This window comes from Solanum verrucosum, unplaced genomic scaffold (genome assembly GCF_900185275.1).
Source record: "Solanum verrucosum unplaced genomic scaffold, falcon-dt-bn FXZP01000157.1, whole genome shotgun sequence".
Classification (NCBI taxonomy): Eukaryota; Viridiplantae; Streptophyta; class Magnoliopsida; order Solanales; family Solanaceae; genus Solanum; species Solanum verrucosum.
In genome coordinates this window covers 1517041-1528314 of record NW_026020185.1, presented here as the reverse complement: position 1 = coordinate 1528314, position 11274 = coordinate 1517041, and the positions used below count along the sequence as shown (strand labels likewise).

Below are 11274 nucleotides of genomic sequence, written 5' to 3'. Positions count from 1 at the left end.
CTCTAGATGCCGGACCAAGGATTTAGAGATACCTAACTTATCACTTTGCATGTAATACACTAGAAAAGAATTACTATTATTAGGATTACCGCGTTATGAGCTTATGGGGAACACATTCCTAGTTACTTTTCATAATCTGAATATAAATAAATACTTAGTTCAAAGCTATCTGTTTATTATTTTTATTTTATTTTATTTCAATTTAAATCCCCCATTTTTATAACGACTATCGAGTTAAATATTTACTATTGACAATATTCTTCCATATTCTCTGTGGGATCGACCCCGACTCATAGTTGGGTAAATATATTGCATACGATCGTTTATATTTCTTTTCAAGAAGTATATTTGAACGTTATCAAAAACATAAAACGGAAACCAAGCAATAACCATGGACTCTCAAACGAGCTTCATTGTTGATTTACAGCCAACAGGGAATCAAAAGCATGCCAGAATAAAATGTTAACATATAAGGGGCTCACACAGTTGAGAGCCAAACGAGCAAAATATGTTTGAAACAAAATGAGTATTACCTTTAGATGTGCAGCAGAACCAGGACAACTACAAGCTTGGAGAAGCAACGATTCTTTCACCAACAACTCCGGAGAAACTTCGAGGATTCCGGCAAATTTCAATAACCAGAAAGAAATGATAAGAAGGATATACTTGACGTATATTTTTGTATGACCTTTGTGATTTGCCACTCCTTTATCTCTATCAACTTCTAACTATATATTAATGAAGAGTGATAAAAAACTCTCCACCAAAGAATCGCTCAAATCCCTTAGGTAGACGATTTTGTTCACTGCAAAGAACCGACACCTTTTGACTCTAAACTTTCAACTCTTTTTTTTTTCGAAAAAAAAATCCCCTTACCAATGAATGATCCCATGATATATAGAAGAAACTAGGGTTAGGAATCAAAATGGGCAAAAGGGACCCAAAAATCGGTTCAAGGCCCATCCCCAAATTCAAATTCGAATTCTTTCACTATTTCGGGCGAACACCTTTTCTCTGTGATTTCTGCCCATTCTGAAAGAGGAAAGGGCAAAATCGACGCTTGGGATCGACCTCCCATCCTCACCGTGCCACGCGGAGCAATCTCACGGTACAAGGACGAATTTCACAACTGGCTTTTGCTGCTCCTACTGCACACATTTTGGGTTTCTTGTCGTTGTTCGCAAGAAGAAGATCGTGTAGGGGTTATTTCTGGTAATGTTGCACGCTACTGCTGGTGTATGTGTTGTATTGTGGAAGGAAAAAAAAAGGTGGGTTGGGCTGTTGGGAATCTGGTAATGAGCTGTTGTATGTATGTATTATTTGGAGAATTGGGATTGAGAATAAGAGGAAAATTGGGCCGGTTGTAAAGAAAAATAAAGGCTCAAAATTTGTTTCCTCAACAAATCAAACGTTAAAAGGAGTAGCTAATTTGCAATTGCATACATGGCTATTAGATTATATTTATAGCCAAATGAATTTAGGAATGTAGCCAAATTGATCTCAATCGGTGATTTGGCTTAAAACTAAATAAAAGATGAGTTAGTAGAAATTAATTAATGAGCTTCTTAATTCTAACGATATAAAATAATCAACTTGATTACAAAGTAATTGTTTTTTTTTTCAAAATAAAAAAAATACGAACTAATATTCGAAATGACAATTATGAGTCATACTAAATTAATAATGTATTTATCAAAAATGTAAAATCTTGAGGTGATTTTTGTTTATAAGATATATTAATTATATATATAAAATATACATATATTCATTATTTGAAATATTTAAAATATTATAAAAATTAACTAAAATTCTTAAAAGTAACTTGAAAAAATATTTGAACCTCGTAAATCTAATTGTTTCGAATTATTTGAAATTAAAGAAGCTTAAAATTAATTCATATCGGGGAGGGTCAAAATTGGGTGTCAACAATCTCAATATATAATAAAATAAAATAATAAAGTAAGACAATTTAAATTATTAATTATTGTGATTTATGATATTTTAAGTAATAACTCTTTTATAATCTTAATATATTTTTTTTAAAAAATAAGACAACTAAATTGAAATTATCAAATATTAATAATAGCTGAATGAGATAAATATTTCAAAAATGTGTGCTATTCAGGAAATATAGTACAAGTTATTATTATGAATGACATCTCTCCTCTGAGATATTGAAAAGGAAGTTAGGCCCACAGGCTTCAAAGTACAAATCTTCTGGGGACATATGAGTCACTATGTGAATGTTGGCTGGATTTTTTGTCCAACAAGGGAAAGGTACAAATATCAAGAAGCAAAATACAAATTATTTGACGAATAAAACATAAAAATGCCAAAATTACTCTTGTAATACAAGCAGACATGTTGACGAAGACATGCCTGCTTGTAGACTCTTATATATAGTATATAAGTACAAATATATATAGTTAGTAATATATAAGTGATAATAACCAGGCAGGTCATGGTCGACTTGCCTGCCTGGGGAATAAAAAAGGTAACATGTATTATTTAATTTTGAAAACTACGTAGAAATATTACAAATCTCAATAATTAACAATATTTAATTGACTCTTGAAATTTTATTTGTGCTACCTACATTGGGATAAGAGAAGTAACATATATTATTAAAAATTTATGTTAAAAAATACTATAAATTACAATAATCAAAAGAAGTAACATGTAATATTTAATTTGAAAACTACGTAGAAAGTATTTTAAATCTCAATAATTAACAACATTTGATTGACTCTCTATTTGTGCTACATACATTGGGACATGATAAGTAATATATATTATTTAAAAATTACGTAAAAATACTATAAATTACAATAATTAACAACTTAAAATATTTAAAAATCATATTAAAATTTAATAGACTATCTAAATTCTATCAATATCACATAAAGTGAGACAAAAAAATAATATATATTGGGCCCGTGCTAACACGGACACTTGTGTCTAGTAAAACTTATAATCGACAACTTTTCCAAGTTTTTTCTTTTAATTAAAACGATGTGTGTTTTCGATTGTGATGGTAAATGAGATGTGTATGATTTGTTTTATTTTTGAGATCAAATAAAAAATTTCTTTGCATATTTTTTAATGGGTGAAAGGTGAATATAATTCTAAATATTTTTATAGGGATATATTTATTGAAAAAGTATAATGAAGGACAAGTCCAATTTCCTTTTATAGTAGAAAGACAAATATGACTCTTTTTTATTGAAGAGTAAAATTTTATTAAATTAATACTCGATAATTAATAATCTCTTTAAGATAATATTTTTTTTATCCCGATTTTGGCCAATGAGAAAAATCACTCATTTAGATAAGATAATAAAATAAATATATTTTTAGAAGACCTCTGCATAAATATATGATTCAATTAAAATTTCTTAAGACAATTTAGTGAAATATGATTCTATTATGTTTTTTTCGTTAAAATTTAAATCTAGTTGAAGCTTATCTCTAACTTTTCTTATTGCATAAAAAAGTTTTGATTTTGTCTTTACGAATTGCACCTTAAAATTGTGAAGAGTTGTTGATGTGATAAGTGTTTCCTTACACATAACTAGTTCCAAATGTTATTGTATCATCTTGAAGATTGATGTATTCATTGTATTTTATGTATAATAAATTTATTTTTATATGGGAATTCAATAAACATGATACATAAATAACTAAGATACAATGATTTTGATGTAATCAAAATTAACCTTCATTGAATTTCAAAACACTCTTTAAATTAATAAATATTAGTTTGTTGATTAAATAGTATTTCTACAAAATAATACTATTTTATGGTACCACTTATATTAATTTAGTGAGATTTTCATGTATATACGGTTAGGAAGTTGGTAAATATTGCCTTTGCCCTCTATAACTCCTATGAGAATAATATATTCATTTCGTTCATTTTTATTTGTCCATTATTTTAAAAGCAAAATTTTATTTTATTTATTGCTTTTAATATTATTCTTCAAATTATTTTTCAAGATCTAAAACTAAATATCAATTAATATGAATATTATGATAATTTTTTTTTTTTTTGTATTAATCACTACTACTATGTTTCAAGAGAGGTGTACAGTGTAAAGCAAACGAATAAAAGTGACGTTGGGGGGTAATAAATATTGAGATTGGGATTTGACAAATTGATACAATTATATCATGATCTTGTTTGGCGAGAAATGTAGTACAATCATTACTATTGACTTTTCCTTTGGTTGGGACTTTTGAGTTACTCTTATTTCTTTACTTAATTAATTATTTTTTTTGGTATTCTTTACTCCAGAGTGTTGGTTTTGTGGAAGAAAAAAATGGAGGGTGGCAGAAGGTTATCGGATAGAAGAAAAAAGCAAAAATAGATCATTTGAATGGGAATTTGATATAAAAAACACGGCAAAAGATATTAGGAAATCATAAAAACACAATTATTCTCCAATTAAATTGTTGTTGAAGAGCTTACGAATTCGAAAACTATTCACGACCCTTGTTCTTAAGATTCTCAACAAGGTATATATCATTATCAATCTCTTTTCTTTAATTTATTTAAATTTAAATAAATAATTGTCTCTTTTTATTGTATGCACTAAATTGAATTTCTAGTATTATTATTTTTAGAAATATGCTTGTGAACAAGAGTTATTGAATAAGATTTGGAATTTGAAGATGGAACATATGAAACTGATTACAGATGCACGTGCTGATTTGAACAAGGTAAGATAATCTTATTACAAATTTGAACAACGTAAGAGTTCATATATACTTAATAAGTTACACAACATTTTTCCGCTTCCAAACACAAAATTACTCCTTACTTATTAGTTTAATTGAAACTGCATAATTAACTACACAGAGAACAAATCGTGAGAGTAATGAATTGTCAATAAAGACGGGAAATGACAAACGGAAGAAGAAGAGGAGGAAGATAGAGAAATTAGTCCAGTATGATGAAAACAACATTATTGATCATGATGGAGCTAAAAGATTGCAAGAGTAACAAGAGAAGTTGGAGAAGATTAACAAAGAGGCGAGGGGTGAGTTGTTGAAAGTTGGACAAAAGTACAATCGGATCCGTCAACTAGTCTATGAGAAAAGAACAAATGTTATTAAAGATATTCCTAGCTTCTGGTCGACAGCTTTCCTGAAGTATCACGTACTTGGTGAGCTTGTATGTACTGAAGAGGACCGCAAGATTTTCGAGTTTCTAAGCTCAATCAAAGTGGAACTCTCTCGAGATACCAAATCAGGTTATACCATTATCTTCAATTTTGATTCAAATGAATATTTTGAGAATACAAAACTTTGGAAGAAGTATGAGCGTACTAAAACTAGTGCATCACCTATACAATGGACACAAGGCAAGGGAGTTGATGAACAAAGCTTCTTTAAGCGGTTCAGTGAAGTTGATAAAAGAGATGAAATCGGTGAGATGATCAAGGATGAATTGTGGTCCGATCCTCTCATTTGTTTTCATCATGAGGCAGACGTAGAAAATGTGGCAGTGAAGATGAGGTAGTGAAGGACACTGAAGATGAAGAATAAGATGGTTAGAGGTTGGGTCCAGCTTGTTATTCACATGCCTTAGAAATGGTTTTGTACAATTCACAAACTTTACCCCAGGGGCACTCGAATGTTTGCAGAACGTCTACCAAAACACTAGAATGCAAGGAACATATATACGCTACCCAAACACTAGAATGCAAAAATCAATGTGACTCTTAACCTTCAGCATCTACTTGGACCTTTTGTCTCATTGGATTTAAATTGGCCCATCTTCATGTGAGTTTACCCGAGTATGTTTGATAATCATAAATATATTATGAATTAATTTTTTCATAATACATCTTTTCTAAGGGTATTAATCTTATAATTTCTTTTATGTTTTCTAATATATACTCTATATATTGTATGTCGTGGGTTTGTTGAAATGCTTCTATATTTTCTTTAATTAAATTACTTAATAAAGTAATATCTATTATAGTTTGTTGTCAATATTCTAAGTATTCTTGATTTATCATTAATCGGAATATTGAATTTCTAAATCACTTAAGTTAAATTCTGGAATTTCATCTTCATACCATAGTTGATTTATTAATTCTTCTTCTTCTTCTTCAAATATCAGCTGTCATATCATTTGTTTTAGTTCCGTAATTTCTATGTTTCTTAATACATACAAGATTAATATTTTATATGCTAATATCATTTCGTCATGCAAATTAGTCATAATAATTTCAAAACATAATTCCCTTATACCATAGTCTTGACGAATATTATTCATATTAGATTACTATAAACTAAATTATTTTCAACATGTTTTCCTGTCACTGTTAACATCGTACTTTCGAGAGTATTTTCTTCCTAACAACGCCTCAACTATGTTTACTCCCCTCACGGCTTCTCATGCCTATGGTTTCAACTTTAGGATGACATAGTCTGGAAGTTTTCCTTTCTTTCCTCATGTTAACAAACTAGAAAACATCTAAAAATAATTCTAGTATATAATAACTAATATAAATTCTATTCTATCATTACTATGATATTCAGGAATTAATAAATTTAGTTATGCATAATCATAAATGTATATACCTGTGTAGTATCTGCACTATTTTGATCCATAGTTTTACTTGAAACTTAGATTTTTATTTGAGAGAATATTTGTTTACAAAAGGGTTGTGCTTTCCGTGTAGAAAGTCTTGCCTCTATATGCCATAATGGCTACCTATTTATACACATATAAGTAACCTTACTATGGTTACTTTATTCCTACTATGATTACTTTACACCTAACTATAGTTACTTTACTATTCCTACTTTTGTACATATTCCTACTTAGACTAACACGTTAGTGCTTCTTTACATCTACACTACTTTACAAAGTCAACAAAATGACAAACAACTTTACTTTACATTTTGTACATAATATTTCTAACTTAACACGTTACTACTATATTTTCTTTTCATAAAGTAGCTCCACTTAGCAAAGTAGCTCCACTTATAGCTTTTTCTTTTTTTTCTTGTCGGTTTTGTCACTTTCTTGTTTTTACTCTAGCTGCACGTCTGGGATCACATTATCTTCGCCTTGACATTTGGAACATTGATGATCTGGATATTTATGGCCAATAGTTTTGCAGTACCTGGTCATTATTTCTGAAGAGATAAAATCCTTCCTTATAGCTCTTGTTGTAGGTTGCTGCTCAGGTTTTAGTAGACTTAGTGCCCATTGCCTGAGTTCTTCCATATCTGATGCTCTAAATTCTCGACAATTCGAATATATCATTGTTTGTTCCCGTGAATAATAACTCCATATTGAATTGTTGTTCAAATAATTAGATGTTAACTCATTCAGTATAGTAGCTATTCCAATAATCCTTTTTCCTGCATAGAATGCTGGTATCTCTACTTTTTGTATCTCCTCTTGCTCCTCTATTTTTTCCGGTATAATCATTTCTCTAGTTAGTCCAATTTTTATAACTTGTATAATCGGTTTTATTTCGTCGTAAAGTATTTCTGCTGGTGCTGAATAAAACTTTATATAAAACAAAGTTCCTTTAGTTATTCTCTTGTAGTTCATGAATGCTTTATGTAACTCTGGTATCGTAGCTATTTCATCTCCAGTTTGGGTATATATTGTGTTCAATAATCCATAGTTATAGCAAGTTGCTATTAGGTTTGCATTTGTCTTAGGTAAAGCGATTAGTTTATTATATCCTTGCAAAGTTTGGGTAATATAATCTTCATGTGGATTTTGGGTAGTTTTTGATCTGGGGTTTTTATTTAAAAAGGTTTGTATTTTGTGGATATTTTCTATATATGCTCTGGTTATATGGTTATAGGTCTTTTTGTCCTGGTTTAGACTTTCCTTATAAGTATTTATTTGAGGTGGTACAAATATGGGGTTTTGTTTTTTGGGTATAAATGGTTTTTCGAATATCTTGTTCATATTTGTATTGACATATCTTTTCTCCTCTTTTGTAGATGATGTGCTACCTGTAGCTGCATGTAATAAATTGTTAGCTTGGGTTTTTCGGTGTTTCCCAGCGTCACCTTCTAGCTCTGGAATTTTTAAGTCTTCCGATCGACTTAGCTCCGCATATTTACCGTCATGCTGCTGACCTTTCATTTTTTGTATCTCTTTGTCCATATTATCTATCTTTGTACAAAGCATTGCTATAGCATTGAATATTTTTTCATCTTTGTCTAGGTCCGTCTGTGTAGCTTTGTCTTGATATGTAGTCTGCAATGACATTTTTGTTAGTACTTATTACTTCTATTGTAAATGTAAAATTCTGTATATTTAATACTAGTCTTCGTATTTCTTTTGTTGTTACTGAATCTTGTATCTTCCTTGTAATCCACCATTTCACCTGCGTATTATCTGTTCTTACAATGAACTTATTATATACTATATATGGTTCAAAAGCTAATAAACATTTATATAGTGCATATAATTCTTTTCTATTTATTTCCCATTTTATTTCAGGATTTGTAAATGTTCCTGAGTAGTATCTACAATGATGTTCTAGTTTTTCTTTTTCATATTTATATTTTAATACTCCTCCGTAACTTATTTCACTAGCATCTGATTCTACTATGTATATAAATTTTTTATTTTCATCTGGAAAATATAATTTAGGTAACTTCTTACATAATGATTTTATTTTTTGTATTTGTTCTTGATCTTTTTTATCAAAATAATATTCTACATCTTTCTTCAATTTTTTGTGCAAAGGTTTTAGATTTTCTGCTAAATTAGGTATATATTCTCTTACCTGGTTTACTAATCCTAAAAATGATTGTAATTTCTTTTTCGTATCTATTTGTTCGTCAGAATTTATTATTTTTTGTACTATATGGTTTTGCATTTTTATACCATTTTTATCTATTTGTATTCCTAAAAATTCTATTTGATTTTTCATTATTTCTGCCTTTTTCTTACTTAAACTTATTCCTGAGTATGTTATAATATGTATAAATTTTTCTAACAATCGTATATGATCTTCTTCTGTTCGTGAATATAACAATATATCATCTATGTATACTATACAATTTTCTAGTTGGTTAAAATAATTATCCATAAAATGTTGGTATCTTCCTGGTGCATTTTTATATCCAAAAGGTAGTACGTTCCATTCATAGAATCCTTGTGGTACTGTAAAAGCTGTTAATTTTTTAGATTCTTCTTCTAGCTTTAGATGATAAAATCCTGATTTACAATCAAATTTACTAAAATAATTATATCCTTGTATTTGTCTTACTTTTAATACTTTGTTAGGTATGGGGTAATTATATGTTTTTGTTTTTGCATTTAAATTTCTATAGTCAATAACCATACGACTTTTACCTCTTTTTTGTTCGCTGTGTTTATTTACTATGAATGCTGGACTTGTATGTTTGCTATTACTTTCTTGTATATATTTGTTATCTAATAATTCTTTTATATGCATTTTAAATTCTTTTATGAAATTTTTATCTCCATATTTGTAATTACTCAAATCACAGAAAGGTTAGTACAGAAGTTCATTGTCCGTTTATTCAGGCTAGGCCATTGTAATTCGTATCTGTGATCTCATATCCTTAGCAAACTAACTAATACGACTGCTTAATTAGTTCGTGCTGAGCTTGCTGCAGTTGATCTGAGAATGGACTAAATTGTAGCACACAATTACAAGTATTTCTAAAGGTTCTTTGTGTATTGTTTGCCTTACATTCATGCAGTTTATTATTTAATATGATTTTTCACGCATAAATCAGGTTATAGTTTCTCATCGAAACTGGTTCCGGGCTAAAATGATAGTAGAGTTTGTCACATATGTTACAATGCTGTCCAAATAAGTCATTTTAACTGGAAAATAGAAGCAGTTTTTTATATAATGTCAAGATGGAATTTGCAAGTTTATTTTCTTTCAAAACACTCTACTTAGAGCTGATATAATAATTATAATTGTCCATGTTTGCCATTAAAACTGCAGACACAAAATGATTTATATCTGTACTAAGAAAGTCACAAGATTCTTGATAGATTAATTAGGTTCCACCTGCTAGACGGTTTCTTGTTAACATATATACACTCAGGTGTATTTACATAGGTGAATTTCTGATATAACCACATATATATAATTTCTAACAAGTTCATCAAGGTAAATTAAATGAAGAGTCCATTTTGTTTTCCTTATTCGTGAAAGGAATCCGGCTTTTTTACTCAACAATACCATAAATTCCCAAAACTGCACACACAACCCTTTTATCTCTACTCAACCTTGATCCACAAACTCACACACAATAGGGATCGAAACCACTCTAGGGTCCTCCATACTAACATCCCACATATAAGCCAAGTAGGCTAAGCACCCGTTGGATACCAACCTTTGGGCCCGAACATAAGAAATAACCCAGTCGGTGTGTCACTACAAGAATCCTGCCACACCATTGGAGGGATATCAAGAATGGTTAAGGAAACAGTCTTAGAAAAGAAATCGAGGACCATACGGTAGGGGATAACTAGTCCATGCCTAGAATAACATCAAAATCAAGCATATCCAACAAAATAAGACCAACCCGAGTGTCACACCCTAGATAATCACCAAACATGATCTATATACCTGATGACTACTAAAAACTCACCCATGGGGGTTGAAACACGTAACATCGTTGATAGAATATTAGAACACATACTCAACCGGGAAGCATAATAAATAGAGACATAAGAAAAGGTAGAATCTAGATCAAATAAAGACGAGGAGGGCTGATGGCATATAAGGATTGTACTAGTGATGACACCGTTCGATGCCTAATAACACTCAATTAGACATCATATGAATCAATGTGTGCGGTCATTAGCAATTGTGGTCGATCCCCTAGGGAATGGTGAGTAAGAATTTGCCTTTTGATGTAAATGGGGGGGAGGGATTTTGATTATAATCAACACCTATTCATGTGCAGTTGATTCTCGAACGAAGCGAAGAATGACAGCGGCTCTCTCTTCCCAGTAGCAGGCGAGGCAAAAATCCAAGTTGAGGATTAGATCCTTAGCGCAAGCGCTAAGTAAGCAAGCTACAGGGCTAAGGCAGTAATCTCGACGGAGATTAGGATGAGCTTTGATGAATAAAGAGGGATTTTGATTATAATCAACAACCGTATTTACACGACACAACTGGTATCTCTCTATTTTACTTTTGTATTTGAAGGGGATCCTTCTTTTTGCCACAACAACGATACAGATGAGATTTAAAACCTTTTGACTCGAGTTCCTTCCTCTTTCGCTCTTGATGT

At 30.4% G+C, this 11274-nt stretch overlaps 1 protein-coding gene and 1 pseudogene across 1 annotated transcript; one reads left to right on the top strand and one right to left on the bottom strand.

The window, feature by feature from the left end:
* Positions 1 to 522: 522 nt before the first annotated feature.
* Positions 523 to 5521, top strand: LOC125829351 (NAP1-related protein 2-like; annotated as a pseudogene).
* A 1524-nt stretch (positions 5522 to 7045) lies between these two features.
* LOC125829303 (uncharacterized) lies at positions 7046 to 8251 on the bottom strand. The gene has a single exon (XM_049508545.1). It carries the CDS (start codon positions 8249 to 8251, stop codon positions 7046 to 7048), a length of 1206 nt encoding a protein of 401 aa, XP_049364502.1.
* Between the last annotated feature and the right edge of the window lie 3023 nt (positions 8252 to 11274).